This window comes from Sciurus carolinensis, chromosome 14 (genome assembly GCF_902686445.1).
Source record: "Sciurus carolinensis chromosome 14, mSciCar1.2, whole genome shotgun sequence".
In the NCBI taxonomy this organism is placed as follows: Eukaryota; Metazoa; Chordata; class Mammalia; order Rodentia; family Sciuridae; genus Sciurus; species Sciurus carolinensis.
The window spans coordinates 37243079-37265777 of NC_062226.1; the positions used below are offsets into that span (position 1 = coordinate 37243079).

The 22699-nt window shown below is 37.1% G+C and overlaps 1 protein-coding gene across 3 annotated transcripts in view; it reads right to left on the reverse strand.

The window, feature by feature from the left end:
- The window catches only part of LOC124965001 (phospholipid-transporting ATPase FetA-like), a 142044-nt gene that overhangs the window by 78072 nt on the left and 41273 nt on the right, over positions 1-22699 (reverse strand). For all 3 annotated transcript variants that reach the window (XM_047525813.1, XM_047525812.1, XM_047525814.1), the window contains 2 exons: positions 9736-9816; positions 3573-3631 (listed from right to left, as the gene is read on the reverse strand). In XM_047525813.1, the coding sequence (XP_047381769.1) occupies positions 3573-3631; positions 9736-9816 (140 nt within the window). The remainder of the gene's footprint in view (positions 1-3572; positions 3632-9735; positions 9817-22699) is intronic.

Genomic DNA, 22699 nt, shown 5'->3' on the forward strand with positions numbered 1-22699 from the left:
TGGGGTCCTATAAGCCTTTTATAGTTGATTTTCCATTTCATTCTTTAGATTTGGGAAATTTTCTGATATTATATCATTGAAAAGATTGCATTCCTTTGATTTGTATCTCTATGCCTTTGTCTATTCCAATAAATCTTAAATTTGTCTTTTCATGTTATCCCATATTTCTTGGAAGTTCTGTCCATGGTTTCTTACTATCTTCTCTGTAGTGTCGACTTTATTTTTGAGAGTATATGATTTGTCTTAATTCTCTGAGGTTCTCTCTTCCAAGTGTTCTAGTCTGTTGTTGATGCTTTCTATTGATTTTTTTTTTTTTTTTTTTTTTTTTTTTTTTTTTTTTGTGGTGCTGGGGATTGAACCCAGGGCCTTATGCTTGCAAGGCAATCACTCTACCGACTGAGCTATCTCCCCAGCCCTCTATTGAATTTTTAATTTGGTTTATTGTTTACTTCAATTTAAGGATTTCTGCCTTTTTTTTTTTCAGAATCTCTGCCTCTTTATTGAAGTGATCTTTCACTTCCTGTATTTTCTCTCTGATTTCATTCCTTATACCATCCTTTACTTCACAGCTCAGTTTAACCATGTACATTCTAAACTCCTTCTCTGACTTTTCTTCCACTGTGGTGTTGATGGATTCTGTTACTGGAATGTCTTTGTTTGTTTGAGGGGATTGTTCCCTTTCTTTCTCATGTTGTTTGAGTGCCTACCCATCTAACAGTATGACTCCGAGGCAGTGGAGTTTCTACCCTGTGGGCTTATAGTGTATCTGAAGGTTTCCAGTACTTCACTGTTTAGGAGGAGACAAATAATAACAACAACCAGTGTGAACAATATACAGCGTTAAATCAAATAGTCTTGACTGTGACATCTACAATGTTAATTATCACAATAAACAGATATGATATGATCAGTTATTGCCTACAGTAAAAACAGCAAGTTTGCAAAAGGGCTTATAATTTCAAATGGTGGATAGAGAGAGACCAGAACTGATAAAGAATGTGATGATTATGAGGGAAGAGGAGAGAAGTAAAAAATTAAAGGAAGAGTGAAAGAACGATAGAGATTGGCTGTTAGCAGAAGAAAAGAGAATCAAGGGAAACAGGTAGGGGAAAACATATAAAACATTAAAATTTTTTAAAATAAAAAATAAAAATATAAAATGAAAATATACTAATCAAACATCCTCATTGACAAAAAAACTAATCCATGAAAAGTAACTGGCTTCAAAAATGCTAGAAATGAGAAAAAAACCAAATATTAATATGTATAAATGTCCATGTACCATTAAGGTCACAATCACACAGAGAAAAAGAATTAAAAAAAAAAAAAAAGATCTTAATGGAACGGTAAAGAATTCTTTTTTTCTGTTGGAGTTCAAAAGATTCTGTTTTTCTTCTCAGCAGTTTTAGGTGAGGTCATCTGGAGTGTGATGCTCCACCCTCTGGATCGCTGGAATTCCGGAGTGTGGAATTCCTGGAGGCAGGGTTTATGTTCAGGTAGGCTCCAGGCTCTTCACTGAATGCCAACTGATCTGGAGATTTTAGATCAGCACACCTCCAGTGCCTAGTACTTGCTTTTCCATGCTGGAAGACTATACCCCAGGGACCTCCCCTGGGTTCCACAGTGTGGTTGGGGAGCCAATTCTTAGTCCCCTTTGTCACCTTTGGATCCCATGTTTCCTGGTCTTGGGTTCCATCTACAATCTCTCCTGCCCCCACCCTTCCAAGTACCCAGATGTGTCTCTTCCACCTGGTCCTGCAATCAGTTGGATTGCAGGGGGAGGGGTAGAGCCAGGTGTGTTTCCACGACCAGTTGTCCTCTGTGTAAACCTCTCTCACATTTGATTTTCTCCTGGTCACTTATGCTTACTCTATGTTGTGCAGTGTGTTTACTGAGCCTGTATTTCGGGCCAAACTTGGGTTTGCCAGGAATCAGCCCCCTCAGCTGCCAGCCCCCATGCAGCAGCTGTAAAATTATTCCTTCCTTTGTCCTTTGCACACTTGCCTGGAGAGATGGTGGCTTCTTTCCCCATACATGGATATTGGGTAGTGAGTCCTTCAGGTTAGACAGGCAATGTCCTTGACCTCTAAATGCTCCATATCCAGGTATATGCCTTGGACCTCCCAAATATACAGCTTCCTTTAATTCCCTTATCCCTCCACTATGCTCACAGAGGGACCACTCTGGCTGGTGCTTCTGGTCTGGCTGTGGCAGTGGCTATGCTGCTGAGGATTTCTTCCTTATTTTATCATATCCAACCTCCTGAAGCCCTGATCTGCTTTGAATGTCTGACTTTAAATTCCAGTAAAGTCTCCCGCTTTTTTTTGTTGTTGTTCACCCACCTTGCTCAGTATCTGCCTGTCTGCTTTCATGGTTTCATTCCACTGAGCAGCCAGGATAGTAACCTCCTCTATTCCAACATGTTGAAAACTCTTAATATATATCTTTTCAATGAACTACTTATTCATAAATAAATAAATAGGTAAAAAATGAACAACCCAATAGAAATTGGGCAAAAATCATTAACAGGTAGTTTTCAGAAAAAGAAATACAAATGCTAATTAACACGAGAAGATTATCAATTACACTTAAAATTAAGGAAGAAGAGATAACAAAATGTAATTTTTCATCTAAGAGTATTTTTCATCAAAGGTGAGAAGATTGATAATAATCAGTTTTGCAGGAATGTTGAGAAACGGGCAGCCTCCACTATAGGTAGAACTATAAAAAGATATAGTCTTTTTAGAGGGCAATCTGGGAGTATGTATCATAATTTTTAATGTGTTTTCCTTTTGGCTCAGCCAATTCACTTCTAGGAAGTTCTTATAACATATATGAATACAAATGTGACAAACTATGTATATTATATCTATATATGGAATGTATATATTATATATCTAAGCAGATACAGATATATGTTGGTCATACAGGCTCATTTATTGTGAATTTCTTTCCTTTTTTTTCTTTTTTTGGTACTGGAGGTTGATCCCAGGGGTACTTTACCACTGAGCTACATCCCAGTCCTTTTTATTTTTGATTTTGAGACAGGGTCTTGCTAAGTTGAGGCTGGTCTTGAACTTGTGATCCTCCTCCCTCAGCCTCCAGAGTTGCTGGGATTATAGGTGTGTGCCACTGTGCTTGGCAGGACCATTTATCATAGAAAAACACTGGAGACATTTTAAGTGTTCATGAATCAAAAACTGGTTAAATAATTTAAGGTTTATCAATATAATGGAAAACAATGTAGTAGATCTACATGTATTGTCATATCTAAATGAAAAAAGACAATTGTGGAACTATGTTTTAATTGGTGCAAAAAAAAGTTACAGTATTTCTTTTCTAGTTGTCATATATAAATCTAAAATCTGAGGCATAGTCTCCCCTGAGTTTAGGGTACTTGGATTAATTTGGTTTCTGAACCCTCACTGTACAACACATTGTATAGGAGCTTAAAAGAAAGTAGACTTAATATTGTAGGATCCACATCTACAATAAATTCCCTGCTTCCTCAACAAAGAGGAATATTACAAATATTAAGCCCCCTCTGAAATAGTCAGATGTGGGATACTCACTGGATATCCAAAAAGAGCGTTGAGTTCTCTGTTGTTGGCTTGCAGAAATCTCTCGTATTCTGGAGGGGACGGGGGAAGAAGAGAAATGGTAAGAATGATGGACCTGCAGATCAACCTGGGATGATGGATGCCAGTGAAGACTTCACTAGGTTCCAACAGTTTCTTGCTGACTCATATATGCACTGGGAGGATGTTGTGCCCCACCTCCATGGGAATGGAAGCTCCTTGCTTGAGACCCTATTTAAAAATGGAATTCTGTCTCTTTATTCAAAGAATTGAGAAATATAATTCAAGGGGAAATTCTCAAGTCTTCAAGATTTCTAGAAGAAACAGGACAAGAACATTCTGAGGAGTCTACATATTAATACTTTGTAAGTGCTATCTAGATTATGTCTCTGCAGCTATTACTGTCAAATATAGACATCCAGTCCTCCCTCACAATTCAATTCCAAAATCTTGTCTTAGGATAACTGAGGTTCTCTTCCAGGCCAGGTTTCCTAAACTTTCTATCATACTGTTCATGCATGAACACATACATACATTTTACATATATATTATACATATTTGTATATAAATATGTTTGGGTTTTATTTACTTTGTTTTTCATCTATACTTCCTGGCTCTTAACTCCCTCTCCAAGGCAGGCCATGGAAACTAAAATTTCTCTTCCCAGAGGCAGGTTGTTGAAATTCTAATCTTTTTGGAGCTGGCCATAAAAATTTCTCTGACTTACTTTATCTAACAGTTAAGTCATAAACCCCACCTCATTCCACAGGGGTTCCTTTTTCACACCCTGGAAGAAAGGATGCTTCATAGATAGGCCTTGCTGCATTTTCTCACGAAGTCTATTAGCTACCATACCTATGCAACAAAGTCTCCACTGAATTCCAAAAGCATAGAGTTTGGAGAGCTTCCAGACAGATGAACACATGGAGAATCACAGCAAAGTGAACAAGGACTCATATATGCACTGGGAGGATGTTGTGCCCCACCTCCATGGGAATGGAAGCTCCTTGCTTGAGACCCTTCCATACCTCACCTGGCATATCTTGTCATCTGACACATATTTGTATCCTTTGAAATATCCTTTAAAATGAACCCAAATTTTTAAGTATAATGTTTCTCTGAGCTCTGTGAGCTGCTTTAGCAAATTAGTCAAACCTGAGGAGATGGTGTCAGAACTAAATTAGATTAGAGTACATTCAGTTTATGTCTGCTACTGCAGAATCAATTGCTTATTGGTAGGGAAAAATTCCCATATCTTTGATGTCACAGAAGTCTTCTGTCTGGGTTTCGATGAAAGCAGAGGACAAACAGACTGTTTTCCCTAACATGCTTAATTAAATTTAAATTATTAAATCATCACTAAGCATCTGTGCTAGGGGGATAAAAAAACAAATAAGACAGAGTACCAAACTTTAAGGTAGCAGGACTGAGTCTAATAACTGTGATACAAGACAAAATCATCCTATTAAAACAGAGATGTTGGGCTGGGGTCGTGACTCAGTGGTAGAGTGCTTGCCTAGCATGTGTGAGGCCCTGGGTTTGATTCTCAACACTGCATATAAATAAATAAATAATAAAAGGTCAACTGACAACTAAAAAAAATTCTGAAAAACAGAGGTGTTAAAAACTATTAGAAATAGTGAGGTTATTATTATATTATGAAAAAATTTATATGTATATCTGTCCCTCAGTATTGGTGGGGGATAGGTTCCAGGGCCCTTGTGAATACCAAAATCTGTGATACTCAAGTCTCTTATATATAATGATGTAGTATTTGCACATAATATATCTATGTACATCCTCCTATATACTCTAAATTATGCATAATGACACCTTGAAAAGTAAGTAAATAAGAGGAAGGAGGAGGGAGGGAGAAAAGGAAATTCAGTTGATCAGCTGGCAATCATGCTTAGAAATTCTGAGTAAATATTCCCTTGCTTATAATGGGAAATGGAATCACAAAAGGGATTTTCCAGCTAAAAATGAGATGATTGTCGGAATACAGATTAGTCAAGGTCTCCTCTTTTTATAGTTCTCCATACTGCTGTACTTCTAGGTCAGTAGACCTAGGTGATTTCTGCTAAGCCACTTAATGCCTGTGATAGAAACTTCTTTCCTCCTACCCCCATCTAAAAATAAGTGAGGATAGCTGCAGGGGGATGGATAATTGGTCCATTTTAGTTGGATTCAATTTACATTAGGAATACTGGAATTTCTTAGATTCCAAATGATCACAATTTATCCTATGGTGGTCAAATCACATAATCTAAAACAGTATAGCTAGCAGATTTAGTTTACCATATGGCTTTATAACCTTAGGTAATCTATCTAAACTTCCAGATGTCTGGAGAGCAGCAGATGATATTTCCACATAAAGAATGGTAAGAAGCAGCAGGTGTGGTGATGCATGCTTGTAATCCTAGCTACTCAGGAGGCTGAGGCAGAAGGATCACAAACCCAGGCCACTTAGCAAGACCTTATCTCAAAATTAAAATTAAAAAAGGCTGGGAATGTAGTTTAGTGGTTAGAGTACCCTGGGTTCAATACCTAGTTACCACCGCGTCCCCCCCACCAAAAAAAAAGGTAAGAAGCCCAGCTGAATGACATGGCAGAGGGTCTTCACAAGAAAGGCCAGGATCTATGGCCCTGTAGGAAAGGCAATAACTAATTTGCTTTCTCACTACAATTCATTATGTAGCCAATGCTATGTTCTATGATACATAGTCAAATACCTTGTCATACTCAATAGCCATATACAGCACTATTGGGAGAAATCCTAGTTCTTGGCTGGCAGCAGTTAATGTTTCAAGTGTGTAAACTTGCAAAGAGGAGCATTCCGCTCTGACCACCTAGGAATGTAAACAACTGCCCCCAAATTGACCTAGTGTTACCAAGGGAACCAGTATAGGGGCCTGGTGGTCTGATCCCCCGTGGCATATTGTGATTGGGCAAAAAGTTCATAAAATGTATTGTTTTTCCTGCAATAAATGAGTTTGCAGGTTGCTTGCCACAAGCCTGCTTTTACCCAACTCCCAGGGTCTGGGTTCTGACTCCGCGGCTCTTACCTGCCCTGAGCTAGCCTGGCACCCCTACACAGTGTCTTTGAAAAATGCTGAGTAGATTTTAAGTGTTCTTGTTACAAAAATGAAAATTATGTTATTACATATATATATATATATATATATGCATTGTGGAATGACTAAATCAAGCTAATTTATATATATATATATGTATATATACACACACACATACACATAACATACACATATATGTTGTTGATATATGTATCATAGTCAAATTCCTTGTCATACTTATAATATGTTCTGAAATATATATTCCCAAACATTAGGTACATAATATATATAAACATTTTTGTCAAATTTTTAAAAAAGATAGAGACCATGCCTTTTTCCCCCCTTTTTAATTTAAATCTCTATTCCACTGCTTAGCTCAGCATAGCATTAATCCCCAGATTTAATAAAAATTTGTTGAATGAACAAGCACATAACTGAAAAGATTGTTACAGACATGTTCTGCCATATTGAGGTCAGATTTCTGTCCAAACCCCTCCAATGGAGGATAATCCTCTCTTCTTTGTGGAATGATCTACATAATCACAGAACAGCTGGGCTGAGAGAATGCTCAGCTAAGGCTAATTCTTGGTTGACCTTAGCTAAAGTCAGTAAATAGAAAGCTGTTCAGCATGGCTGAAGATGATGTTTAGATGCAGTGTTAAGAAAAGCCTGCAGGAGAAGCTAAGGTCTTGACTGTCATGCAAAGTTCAACCCTTGAGCTGTCACAGCTCCATCCCCTACAGCTGCACTGATTCATATGTACAAGTACAGTAAAAACAAGTCCAGGTCCTGTAGAAAATTAAAATAGTCATGAAAGTCAAACAAAACAAAAACAAACAAAATCACGTACTTCCTTAAGAGGGTTCCATAGAAAATTGGCTGGCACAACTCAGGACATAATTAAAGCTAAAGTACCCACTCTAATCCCCTCAGAGACCTCAGGTCTCTCCCTTTCTGTAACAGTGGTCCACTCACCTTTTGAATATAGCTCTGAGGCTTATTTAAAAAAGGGATAAGTTTTCCTTTTCCTCTTCTCCCTCTCCTCCTCCCTAACCTGGGGGCAGGGAACCAGAATACCCTGAGCTATCTGTGCTCCACAGAAAGGAGATATCTACCAGAGGGTCTAGGAAGTGAGTATCTCCCAAGTTATCAAGTGAATGTTAACACACCATCAGGGCACCCTGAGACCCCCATTAGAGCACACCTGGAGTAGCCTTTGAATAGCTCCTTTAAAATCTCTCTGTTCCTGCTGATGGGTAGAATCACAGCCTCTGGGACAGGAGTCCGCTGTGTTTCTCCTTTGCTTGCCAAACAATAAAACTTCTTTTGCATTTTTCTCAAAACCACATCCCTTACTGAACTGGCATTGGGGACAAGGATGAGCTTTTGGCAACATTTCCTCTTTGAGGCAGAGGCTCTGGGTCCACAGGAACTTCGTTCATCTTACAACAAAGCTGAAGTGCTTTGTTTGCTAATTCTGACTTCATTTGGAATGTAGGACCATCAATGTGGTAAAGGAAAACTCAGTCCTGTTTGACTGAACTACTAGATGTCACTTTCAGTGCTGCTCACTTATAAAACCTTCCTGGGCATTGGAACTATAGTGGAAGTTACGTTAAAGCCCATTAGTTGGAAACAAAATGCCTTGGTGATGCTAAAGAAGCAATTTAACTGTAAGAGAGTCAAAACTTAATCCCCTGGTTAGGGTTGCCAAATTTAGTAAATAAAAAGTAGAGATCCAAAATAAGGATACCCAAATATCACATGGGACACATCTATACTAAATATTATTCATTTTTTTGTCTGAAATTAAAATTTACTTACAAATCCTGTACTTTATCTGGAATACAGCTTAAAATACTGAAGTCAGGAAAAGTTCTTAAATATTAGTTCAATTACTTTAAATTTTCTAAAGAAACAATTCTATAAAGTTCTAGAAACTGGTTTTATCAAATATTGAGCTATAACCTACATACATGTATTCCACCTACTTAAAACTGTATAATTCAGTAGTTTTTAGTTTGCTTACAGTTATGCAAACTGTCTACTAATTGTATTGCTGCACCTGGTACAATGGCTGGCGCACATCTGGTAATCAATAAGTATTTGTTGAACAATTGAATTAGTCTTTATTGATGATGATGATATTTTTCATTTTCTGAGAATTTTCTACTCCTGAAAGATTTCTGTTCTCCATATTTTTTGCCCATGAGAAGATGTTGGAGAAGTTGGTCAGTTAACCCTGTTTTCTTCAAATCTCTCTCCTTTGGCTCTCCTGAGGGGAGTAGAGATTCCCTTGGCTTTCCTTCTGATGGGCATTTCCTGACTTCCTCTTTATATAACTAGGACTATACCTTTGGAATGGGTTCCCTCCAGGAAGGAATCAGACAACTACTCAATGACAAAAAGCAAGGAAGGTATGTGTGGCCTTTATTTAGTGAACTAATTACATTCTCTGCACCATGCATCTCCATTCCTTAAAAGGAAGCCTATACCTGGAACTACATTTTGGTCTGCTTTTTTAAAAATTTCATGTTAGAATTTAAAAACATTTGACATGCCAGGTAGTTAGTTCCATTCTGAAAGATGGCTTGGGTGTGATTAATCTAGTTCCCTTTAGTATCTTGGTTCCCCAAAGGAAATCATGGAAGTGGTATGGAAATCCTCCCTAACAACACAGCCAGATCTATTTGTTCTGACCACAGAAAGTCTGCAAGAGGATCTTAAATGACTCAGCAACTTCTTTTCACACTGACCACTTCTTTTTAGCAGGAGACAGTTGTGAAGAATGGGGAGAGGGAAAGGAATATAATGCTTTCCTTGTGAACTTCCAAACCCTGAAAAAGTATAAAAGATGAGAAATTTCAGTTACTCAAATTAGAATTCTTAGATGACAAAACAGAGGAACTCGTTGCTTCTGCAAAATATATTTCACTTCCTGGTCATTTGTTTGGTAGTTTGGTAGTTTTGTCAGTCTATTTACCTGCCATAAACACATATGCATGTGCATAAATGAACACTTTTCAGAGGCAATAAAAAGAACATACAGATTTGATTTTATTTCTTTTCCTGAGTCTACCTACCTCTTCCATCGTGTTCATGTTCACTTTGGGTTTCTGTTAGAGACATTGCAGAGTAGTACCTACTACAATTCCATGGAATCCCTACAAAGAAAATAAAAATATTTGGAATGAGATTTTTTTTCAAGCTGATACTCTTTCATTTAAATATGTGCTTAATAAATTTGGAAATCCCTGAAATCCAGAATAATACCCCCTAACATACATATGCTAGATTTTAGAATTCACTCCATTCATTTATCCTCATCAAAAAGTTAGAATTTCAAAGTTTGAGAAACAGATTTCACTCCCTGGCAATAGTCTAAATTGATGACTATGATCCATCCATGAAAAGCATCTAAAACTTAGAAACAGGTAAAAAGAAATTACTGGTGATCTTTTAATGCAGTTCTGGGTTTACACCTTTGATTAGTTTTCCAATTGACTGGACTATTTATAATTCCATAGGGCACAGGTAAACTTGTAGAATTTTGTCCAGTAGATATACAAGTATTTTATGTATTATGGAAAAGAACTCCAAAGGTTATGACATATTGCACTTTAGGATATTACTTAGTTTTATATGTAATTCAGAAATCTTGACTTTTTTTTGTTAAATTGCCTATAAACATATAGCTCCAAATTTTTCATTTAAAGTGGTCTTAACATCTTACTGATTCCCTCATTAGTTAATGAATTAAATAAAACTTTTGATACCTGATATTTTTATACTTATATGAAAATCATGTTTTTTAACCTTTTGAAAATTATGTTTAATCAATCATGATTTTGCTATATAAAGAAATCTTTCTTTCCTTCCCTTCTTTCTCTCCCTCCTTAAACCAATTCAGAAAATGTCAATAAAGTAGATTTATTCTTATCAATTTCTTTCAGGTCCCATAAATCACTAAGTGTGGATGAGCCAAGACTTTAAAGGCATTTTTACCTTAATCGACCTAAACAAGAATACATTGAGGGGCAGGGACAGTAAAGTCTAACTAAAAGGGTATTTCCTACCATGAGCTATTCAACTGCCAGGGGAAAAATAACTCTGGTGGGCTGGCAACCACTCAGTGGTAGAGTAGTTACCTAGTGTGTGCGAAGTCCTAGATTTGATCACCAGCACAACAAATGAACCAAAAAACAAAAACAAAAATAAAAACACCAAAACAAACAACAACAAAAACCCTGGGCAACCATGATCACTCTGAAATATATCTTCTAGTTCTGTCCTCAGTGAGTCTCAAGTGACCTCGCTATGAAATTCATACTTCAGTAATCCAGGCAGAGTTGCATCAAATAACTTCACGTGCCAGGCAGTTAACAGCAGATATATGCAAACCTACAGGAAATGAAGTGCTGAGTATTTTGACAAATTAGCAAGTGCATGCTTCCTATAAAAGGATTCAGATTTTAGAAAAGGAAACCTATATACTATGCAAGCCAAACATAATTTATCTGTGCTTGTGGACTGAAAGTTTTTTCCTCCAGTCTTAGGCATATTTCTTCTGCCAACAGAGTCTTGTTTCTCATTACCAATGTTAGTAGTTCCCAGGCCATCATTCTCTGGGCACTCAGTCCCGCCCCTCCTTGCCTACACTTCCATAGTAGGCTTGGGATTTCTACTGCTGCTGAAAGAGGAGAGCCTTTCAGGCATAGGATGGCCTGAAGTTCTGGATATTCTTCAACCCCTGCAGGGCTATCAGTAACTGTGAGAGAGTAGCTGGCCAAATTCTCACAAGCAGCACAGCTTGAAAACTGAAAAGGTTGTGAAGCACTTAGCTAGCGAGGCGCCTGAGTAATGCCGGTTCAGCTGGAAGCAGGTTGCTCACCCAGTCTTAAAATGCTCTTAGCATTGACATCAGATTACATGGCAGCCAACTGGATAGTATAGCTAAACTGTTAAACTCAGAGGAAGAGTGGACAAATGTGAGGGAAAGGAAGAAGAAATGTGATGTGGAAGGAAAAAGGGAAGAGATGGAGCAAAAAAAGGAGTAGGAGCCAGAGAACTGTGTTTTATTTTATAGTCTGATACGAATTAATGACAATGTGACTTGGGGCAAGTTATTAACCACTTCCTGCCTCAAATTTCTTCTAAAATGAGAAATAAAAATTTAAAGTTCCCCTTTTTTTGGTAGTCCCCTCTTGGGGATTGAACCCAGGGGTCCTCTACCACTGATCCACATTCCCAGTCATTTTTATTTTTTATTTTGAGATAGGGTCTTCTCAGTTGTGGAGGCCAGCCTTGAACTTGTGAGTCCCTTGTCTCAGCCTCACCAGTAACTGGAATTACAGGTGTGCACCACTGAACCTAGCTGAAAATGATATTTTAAAAAAACAGGAAATGAATTAGATATAGGATAGACAAAGGCCCAGTAAGGGATAAATTTTTTAGCGGGTTTAGGGGTAATTATATATATTATTAAAAGTACAGCATTAGTTTCCATTATGAGATTAAAATAAATGTGAGAAAATTAAATTCAGTAAGGTATGTGCTTGCCTTTCACAGTAATCAGTCAATAGTAATATTTAAAAATTTTAATATACATACCTGCCATATTTGTTAAAAAATTAAAATCTAATAATATGTTAGGGAGAAAGAGGAATGACTGGAACACACATATTGTTGGTGGTATTAAAAATTAGATATCTACTTTGGAAAATAATTTGTTTTTTTCTAATAAAGTTGATGAAGCACTTACCCTATAACCCAGTAAGTGTCCTTTTAAGTATGTACACTAGGAAGACTCTAATGTCATATACAAGGATGTGTGAAGTAGCTGCTCTTAACAGCAAAAGTGGAAACCATCCAAATGGCTATTAACAGTAGAATAAAGAAGTAACTGATGGTATGTTCACACAAAGGAAAGCTATAAAACAGCTACAGCATACATCAAAATTGATAAATCTCAGGAGTAAAATATTTGGGGAAAAACACATTATAGGAGCATACAATATTATTCCTTTTATACAAATTTAAAGATCATGCAAAAATATATTATTATTAATGTATTCTTCATACATTAAGGTATGAAGAAAAGTAAGGAAAAGGAAAAATATGAAATTCAGGATAGAGGTTAAAGAGAGGAAAGAGGATTGAATGGAGAATACCGAGAGCTTCAAGCTACCCTTGTACCTGTATTATTGTTACTCCTTACAACTTACACATTTGCTATAAACTTTACACAAATTCAATATATAATAACAAAAAGAACTGAAAAAAAAAACTAAACTGAGGAAATATTCTTCCTATCTTATTCAGGAAAGTAATTTTTAATATGTATTGAAATAGTAGTCCAATTTGAGTCACTACATTTAAACTTTTATTTTGAGATAATTTTAAATTTATAAAAGAATTTCAAAACTAGTACAGAGAATTTTCATATATCCTTTACCCGCATTATCCTTATGTTAACATCTTAACACAACCACAGAAACATTAACAAATTGGTATAATACTATTAACTGGAGTGGATATATATAGTTCAGCATTTCCCTCACTGTTTTTTTTTTTGTTGTTGTTCCAGGATCCCATCTGGGAATACACACTACATTTAGTTCTCCTCCAACATGTGATTGTCCTTCACTCTTTGTTTTCTATGGCCTCAATGCTTTCGAAAGGTACTAGCCGGTTATTCTGTAGAATGTAACTCTATTTGGGTCTGTTCGATGTGCCCTTCTCAGTGCATGATAGCAGGGGATACATGCTGCTGGTACATATTCCTGATGATATAAACCTGGGATAATTGGCTAATGTGGCATCTTCCAGGACTATATTGTTTTATATTGTTTTACTATATTTTTTCCTAATTACTGTCTCTAATTTTCTAATTTTTCCCCTTTCTAATTACTGTTTGAGGGCGACAGTTATCACATTTTAAAAGGGATGTTGAGAAACATTAATGTTATAAAAGACATATCAAAGAGAACCGAGGAATAGCACTGCCTCTATAAGATACAGTTACATGTGGGAAGTTGTCCTTATTTAGCAGAATCAGACTAGTTCGAGCCATGAGATGCAGAGGCCTGGCTTCTAGGAACTGCCGGGAAGCATGTGGTGCTTTGTGGGAGTGGTTCCCTGTCTCCTTCTGCAATTTACCCCCCAACAGAATGGCTTCCCTAACTTCACCCTATCCTGTCCATCACAGAAGAAGCTCCTCCCAGTCCTTGCCCCCTTTACCTGCATATTATAAATAAAGGAGAGTTGGGCAACTCCATGTTGTTGTAAGAGACCAGAGCTGGTATGGCCAGCCATGCCCCCTCTCATATAAAAAGAGTATTGGCTCTTGTGTGTTTATTGAGTAGATAAGTTTTTGGGGGTAATAGAAAAACTGCCAACATCCTCCTCTGGCAGTTAACCCTTTCCTCCTCCACGCAGGACACCATGCAGGATGTGACAGAGAGGACCTCCACAGTCACAGGTTCTAAAGCTCTTTCATTTAGACATAAGAATCCATAGATAGAAATAACCTGTCACGGGGCTGGGTTTGTGGCTCAGTGGTAGAGCACTTGCCTGGCATGTGTGAGGCCCTGGGTTCAATATTCAGTGCCACATATAAGTAAATAAAATAAAAGATCCATTGAAAACTAAAAGAAAAAAAATTTTTTTAAAAGAAAGAACCTGTCCCACCTTGAGTTCATAGTTCCCAGCTGTCCGGGTCTTAGACTGAATTGCATGAAGACTGAGTAGAAATGAAGACAACCTAAAAATTGGTGTTTTGGACACAGTACCAATATGTTGATCTATTAGCCTATCATTTTCTAATTGGCATCACATTACAAACCAACTTCAAGTTCCCTCAAGCCACATATTTCAAGTGCTGCTGAAGCCAGAATTGAGGACAGTTAGTGTAGAAATAGGGGATCGGGTCAAATCAAGGAAATGGAGGCCATGAAAGCCATCTGCTTCCGGAAGTTGGAGACTGCCCCTGGGAGAATGGAATGTCAAGGATCTCCAGAGCCCATCGATTGCCAGATTTACCTGTCCTTGTCAAGGACTACAGACAGGGAGCTGCTAATTAACGCCCCTTAGGCCCTTACCTGCCTGAATCACTTTGGCCCTCCTCCTGCCATCTGCTGCTCACCCTTTTTGCTATGTCACCAGCGACTCCTGGGCCTAGTCATGTAGGCAGGAAGGAGAGATAAGGGGGAGAGAACAGAAAAAAGGAGACCCTAACATATAAAAGATGTAGGGTGTGCTCACTTCTGGGGATTCTAGAACATCAGTCATGGCCCCTTTCTCCTTCCTGGGAGAAGTCTGTATTATTACTACTTTTAAATAAAACCTGCTTAATATGGTTGCCTTGGTGTGCTTCTCTAGTGTTCAAACTTCAACATTAGAGGAAGCAGAAGTCGTCACCGGTAAACAGCGGTATCACTGTCAACATCCTATTCCCCTGGCCCCTTGCACTTAATTATACACAAAAGATTGGTGAATTTGCTAAGTAAAATATTTTGAGGGAAGACTTTAAGGCTTTAAGTTTGTATTTAGCTCAGTCTGAGAACTACATAAAATATAACAAACACAATGAAAAATAAGAATGAGATATTTGTGATGCCAGCATTGCCAATGACTCTTAGTACCAGAATATCAGAGAGTCCAAGCACACAAGTCATAGTAGGCTCTCAATGAATAAATCTGTTTTCCAGGATTCACCATTAAAAGAGCAGCAGAAGTGCTTGCCTTGTAAGCACAGGGCCCTGGGTTCGATCCCCAGCACCCAAAAAAAAAAAAAGAGCAGCAGAAATTATAAATTAACAAATTCCTGATTGACTTGAACACTATCGAGAATTCAAGGAAAGGCTCTCATTGAGGCAGATATGCATATCATTCCCTGACTAAAATAGTAGCCTTTTGGTAAAATCACAAAGGTTTCTAGTCTCTTCCCACCAAATTTTGTGTGTGTGTGTGTGTGTGTGTGTGTGTGTGTGTGTGCTGAACTCAGGGGTATTCAACCACTGAGCCACATCCCCAGCCCTTTTTTTTTGTATTTTATTTAGAGACAGGGCCTCACTGAGTTGCTTAGCACCTCGCTTTTGCTAAGGCTGGCTTTGAACTCAAGATCCTCTTGCCTCAGCCTCTTGTGCTTCTGGGATTACAGGCATGCGCCACTGTATCCAGCTTACCAGATTTTTGAGTTAGCTCTTCTACTCAGTGTACTAATCCCCAAAGTTATTCCAGAAACCAAGGATTCCCTATCTCAATTCCCACCACAGAATCTCAGCAAAGTTGACAACTTTTCTTATTCTAATGTAACAGACACATATACAAAACAAACAAACAAACAAAAAACCCAAAACCAAAACAAACAGTTGAAAAGGCACAGTCCTACATCTGCTGGCACACCACACTGTACCTCTTCTCAGTAACAGTCCCTGTCTTACCCTTTTTTATCCCTTTCCTTATTTCAACCATAATTTCTTGAGAGCCTGTTTGGAGGTTCTAGCAGGGGAGCGCAGCTACTAGTATATCCTTGACTGAAGAACGGTCCTCCTCTACCGGGGAAGGTCGTCCTCTTCGACTGAGCACGCAGCTTCGGGAGGGACACACATGGAGTAGTGAGGGAGGAAGGAGACACCCGCCTAGCCAGCCAGATCAGCCAAATCAACCCTGGTGATCAATGGGGTGACAGATGTTGCAGTCAGGTCGCCCTCACATTCCAACCATAATTTCTTTCTGATAGCAAACTACTCTATGAAAGCAAAGGCCTCTTAAGCATAAGAACTTTAAAACTGGGGATAAGGGGGTAAGTGACAAAATATCCACTAGTCTATGGTACCATTTAGATAACTATATCTTCATCAGTTTACTACTTCTAGCTGATTCTGGGAAATTTGTTGAATTCTTTTGTTGTGATTTTTTCCCCCTTTTCTGTTTTCTCTAAATAAGGAAAATGGGGAGGGGGGGATTTTTCCCAAAGGTGATTCATGCATTCCTAATAACTTTTCAATAAACTTGGCTTTGGTTTCAGATGGATTAAAGCCAAGAGCTGGAGATGAATATAAAATAGTTTCTTTTACAAAATGGAATAGACAGGAACCTGCAAAACATTATAATTTCTTAGCTACCACCTTTTTCTAGTTTCAAACTCATAGTCTTCCTCAGGAGTTATCTGTTTAGTCTATAAGGTAGGCTTTGTAAGGCAGCAGTGTGCTTTACAAATACCCCTTTTTCTTTTTTTCCCACATTTTTTTTGGTGCATTATGGTTGTACATATCACTGGGATTTGTTGTTACATATTTGTACAGGCACACAATATAATTTGGCCCATATCACTCCCCAGGACTTCCCCCCTCCCTCCCCTTCTCCCATCCCTTGGTTCCTTTCCTCCACTGATCTCCCTTTGATTTTTAGGAGATCCACTCACACCTTTGTTTTCCCTTTTCCTCTCTAGTTTCCACATATGAGAGAAAACATAGGACCCTTAACTTCTGATTTTGACTTATATTGCTTAACATGATGATCGGGTTTCATCCATTTTCCTGCAAATGCCATAATATCATTTTTCTTTATGGCTGAATAAAACCCCATTGTGTATCTATACCACATTTTCTTTATCCGTTCATCCACTGGTGGACACCTAGGCTGGTTCCATAGCTTGGTTATTATGAATTACGCTGCTATAAATATAGATATGCATGTATTACTGTAGTAAGATGACTTTATTTCTGCAGGATAAATACCAAGAAGTGGTATAGCTGGGTCATATGGTGGTTCCATGCCTAATCTTTTGAGAAGCCTCTACACTGATTTCCATAGTAGTTATACTCATTTACAGCCCCAACAACAATGTAAAAAATGTTCCTTTTTCTGTACATCCTCTCCAGTATTTATTCTCATTTGTATTCTTTTTTTTTTTTTTCTTATCTGTATTCTTGATGATGACCATTCTGACTGGTATGAGATGAATTCTCAGTGTATTTTTGATTCGTATTTCCTTAGATGCTAATAATGTTGAACATTTTTTCATGTATTTGTTGACCATTTGTATTTCTTCTTTTGAGAGTGTCTATTTAGTTCATTTACCCATTTATTAACTGGGTTATTTGATTTTTTTGATGTACAGTTTTTTGAGTTCTTTATATATTCTAGGTGTTAATCCTCTGTCAGAGAGTAGCTAGCAAAGGTTTTCTCCCTTTTTGTGGGTTCTTTCTCCACATTCCTAATTGTTTCTTTTGCTGTACAGAAGCTTTTAATTTGGTGCATCCCATTTATTAACTCTTTCCTGAGCTTTACAGGTCCTAATAAGAAAACTGTTTCCTGTGCCGAATATATGGAGTGTTGGCCCTGTTTTCTTCTAGGAGTTGCATAGTTTCTGGTCTAATTCCAAGGTCTTTGATCCATTCTGAGTTGACTTTTGTTTAGGGTGGAGATAAGAAAATTCCTGTTTTTCATGAGCTTTTACTTGGGTCTGAACAGATGTTGGAGCCCACACAATATCCTCCAGGCACTTGTAACTTTGCAGTTTCACAAAGTAAGCTCCTTATCAGGTAGCATGATACGATGCTTTGGGATAATTTATTTCCCCTCTTCTTTTAGTCTATAAAAACAAGTTAATGTTTACTAAGCTAGTCTGAACTGCTCTGCACATAGTATAGGGAGTTAACAAATGCTTTTGAATGGAATTTTAGAAACTGTTATGTTTTCCCTTAAACGAATTTTTTTTATTGTAAACAAATGGGATACATGTTGTTTCTCTGTTTGTACATGGAGTAAAGGCATACCATTTGTGTAATCATAAATTTACATAGGGTAATGTTGTTTGATTCATTCTATTATTTTTTCCCTTCCCCCCACCCCTCCCACCCCTCTTTCCCTCTACACAGTCCTTCCTTCCTCCATTCTTGCCCCCTCCCTAACCCTAACTCTAAACCCAACACTAACCTCTCCCACCCCCCATTTTTTGTCATCATCCACTTATTAGCGATATCATTCGTCCTTTGGTTTTTTGAGATTGGCTTATCTCACTTAGCATGATATTCTCCAATTTCATCCATTTGCCTGCAAATGCCATAATTTTATTATTCTTTATGGCTGAGTAATATTCCATTGTATATATATATACCACAGTTTCTTTATCCATTCATCAATTGAAGGGCATCTAGGTTGGTTCCACAATCTGGCTATTGTGAATTGAGCAGCTATGAACATGGATGTGGCTGTATCTCTGTAGTATGCTGATTTTAAGTCCTTTGGGTATAGGCCGAGGAGTGGGATAGCTGGGTCAAATGGTGGTTCCATTCCAAGTTTTCTAAGGAATCTCCACACTGCTTTCCAGAGTGTCTGCACTAATTTGCAGCCCCACCAGCAATGTTGAGTGTACCTTTCTCCCCACATCCTCTCCAACACCTGTTGTTGCTTGTATTCTTGATAATCGCCATTCTAATTGGGGTGAGATGGAATCTTAGGGTGGTTTTGATTTGCATTTCTCTTATTACTAGAGATGTTGAACATTTTTTCATATGTTTGTTGATTGCTTGTAGATCTTCTTCTGTAAAGTGTCTATTCATTTCCTTAGCCCATTTGTCGATTGGATTATTTGCATTCTTGGTGTAGAGTTTTTTGAGTTCTTTATAGATTCTGGAGATTAGTGCTCTATCTGAAGTATGATTTTCTCCCACTCTGTAGGCTCTTTCTTCGCATTGCTGATAGTTTCCTTTGCTGAGAGAAAGCTTTTTAGTTTGAATCTATCCCAGTTATTGATTCTTGCTTTTATTTCTTGTGCTATGGGAGTCCTGTTGAGGAACTCTGGTCCTAAGCCGACATATTGAAGATTTGGACCTACTTTTTCTTCTATAATCTGCAGGGTCTCTGGTCTGATTCCGAGGTCCGTAATCCATTTTGAGTTTAGTTTCGTGCATGGTGAGAGATATGGGTTTAGTTTCATTCTGTTGCATATGGATTTCCAATTCTCCCAGCACCATTTGTTGAAGAGGCTATCTTTTCTCCACTGCATATTTTTGGCCCCTTTGTCTAGTATGAGAAAATTGTATTTATTTGGGTTTGTGTCCGTGTCCTCTATTCTCTACCACTGATCAACCTTTCTATTTTGGTGCCAATACCATGCCGTTTTTGTTACTATTGCTTTGTAGTAGAGTTGAAGATCTGGTATTGCGATACCCCCTTCTTCACTCTTTCTGCTAAGGACTGCTTTAGCTATTCTGGGTTTCTTATTCTTCCAGATGAATTTCATAATTGCTTGCTCTATTTCTGTAAGGTATGTCATTGGGATTTTACATGGAATTGCATTGAATCTGTATAGCACTTTTGGTAGTATGGCCATTTTGACAATATTAATTCTTCCTATCCAAGAACATGGGAGATCTTTCCATCTTCTAAGGTTTTCTTTAATTTCTTTCTTTAGTGTTCTGTAGTTCTCATTGTAGAGGTCTTTCACCTCTTTTGTGAGATTGATTCCCAAGTATTTTATTTTTTTCGAGGCTATTGTGAATGGGGTAGTTTTCCTAATTATTCTTTCCACAGATTCATCACTTATGTATAAAAATGCATTAGATTTATGTGCATTGATCTTATATCCTGCTACTTTACTGAATTCACTTATGAGTTCTAAAAGTTTTCTGGTGGAATTTTCTGGTTCCTCTAAGTATATAATCATATCATCAGCAAATAGGGATAGTTTGAGTTCTTCTTTTCCTATTCGTATCCCTTTAATTTCTTTGGTCTGTCTAATTGCTCTGGCTAGAGTTTCAAGGATGATATTGAATAGAAATGGTGAAAGAGGGCATCCCTGCCTTGTTCCAGTTTTTAGGGGGAATGCTTTCAGTTTTTCACCATTTAGAATGATATTAGCCATGGGCTTAGCATAGATGGCCTTTACAATGTTAAGGAATTCCCTTAAACGAATTTTATTGGTTTTAAAATTGGAAGCAAGGGTGAGATAATAAAAAGCATTGAGTTTAGAAACCTCATTTTCTGTTCTTAGCTTGGATTCCTAAGTCATTTGTATCTAAAGCAAATACCTGTCACTTCCTTTCCTTACTCAAGAATATAACATAAAGTAGAGGTTTTCAAATCATGTTAGGGAGAGCAGGGAAATTTTTCAGAGCCTGAAGTAGAGTTCAGGTAAAGAAGAATGAGGAGGTAAAAGAGAAAACTCTCAATTGATAACTGCTTTTATTTGGAATTTTCATATAGTTTCAATAGAAAAGCTGATTTCTGCTGCTAAAAGCATCTGGATATTTCTGAGATAAAGACTTAGAAATTCAAAGACTATGAATACACAGCAATTTTACTGTTTTTTTTTTAAGTACCTGGGATATGATAGTTTGTAGAGCACTTATTTGTTAAATTCTCTCAAACTTTCAATATTATTAGTTATTTTGGGGTAAAACCAGTCCTTTCTTGTGTAGCTATGAATAAGAAGGCTAAAATTCATGCTTAGGAGACTGAATGGCAAGAGAAAGAAGGTTTGACTTTTGAAACTCCTTCGACAGGGAGCAAACCAGTCTTTCAATTCTGTCAGTGTCAAAACTATAGTGTGGGCAGCAGCAAAAGACTAAAAGTCAAAAATCCTCCATTATGAAGCAAACATTAGGGAGAATCAAACATATTAGAAAATGTACTAATATAAGACACTATAGTACTAGGTCAAATTTTAAGTCTTACAATCATCATCAAAGACGTTGAAAAGATATTTGTTACCAATTTTACATTCACTCTTGTGAAAATTCTTAATAAAAGGTAGATGGATATTTCCTTAGCAATATGTATCTATAGCCAAGATCCAGCATCATGTTTTAATGCTGAAAAATTAGAAGCATTTCCATTAAGGACAAGAAAGCAGTAAGGATCTCTCTTATAGGAGCTATTATTTAACATTACTCTGGAAGTATACTCAAATTAATTAGAGAAATGACACATAAAAATTGGAAAGGTGAAAACAACAGTATCATTTGCAGGTGATGTAATTTTGTACCCAGAAAACACAAGATAATCAACTAGGAAAGCTATTTTAAACACTATGAGGACTTAGTTGGATGCTTATTTGTAAAATTAATAAATTAATAGTAAAAATCAGAATCTGTATTATAGATGCAGGCATATTAAGAAGTTAAAAAATACAGTAAAAATCCTACTTAAGAGAGGGACAAAAAAAAAAGGCATGAAGTTAATGCATAAGGCTTATAAAAAGAAAAAATTTTAAATAAGACTTTTTTTTTCTTTTACAGTAGTATTTTATTTTTTATTTATTTATTTTTAAATAAGACTTTAATAAATTTAGAAACTTAGTAGTTCTTGGGAAGAATCAATATCATAAAGTTTTCATGCTTTCTCTCTTTGATGGGTAAAGTGGATAAGACCCATCTATATTATTGAAAGTAATCTTCTTTATTGAAAGTCAACTGATTATAGATGTTAGCCACATCTATAAAATATGCTCACACACATACAAAAAAATCTAGATTAGTGTTTGAGTAAACAGCCAAGCTGACATGTAAGACTATCACAGATCAAGAAGTAATTGAAGGAGCACTTACTCCTTTTGTGTGGAGAAATGGTGAAGGACAACAATGATATAAATATTTATATAGTAGTTTTTTATGTTTTAATTATATTGAGAAGTTTATCCTCACAACTCCATATTGTTATTCCCATTTAAAAAATGAGGAAACTGAAAAGTAAATAAATAAAATGTGGAAACTGAGCCATAGAGAGATTAAGTAACTTGTTCAAGGTATTAGATCTAGTAAGTAGGTTAAATTTGAATCTAGGCAGCCTGGAGCCAGACATTATGTTGTTAAAACATTTCACCATATTCCTAATGCCTGATAATCTTTGCTCCACACTCTCCTGTAATTTACTCTTTCCTTTGCAATATAAGTGAAAATTCTAAGCAATTTATATTTGAATTATACAAGATAACTTACAAGTTTCCCTGCACCTAGTTGCTCATTTAAACCAACCTACATACCCAATTCACTAAATGAATTATGCTAAAATACTGTTCAATACTCTTCAAAACCCAAA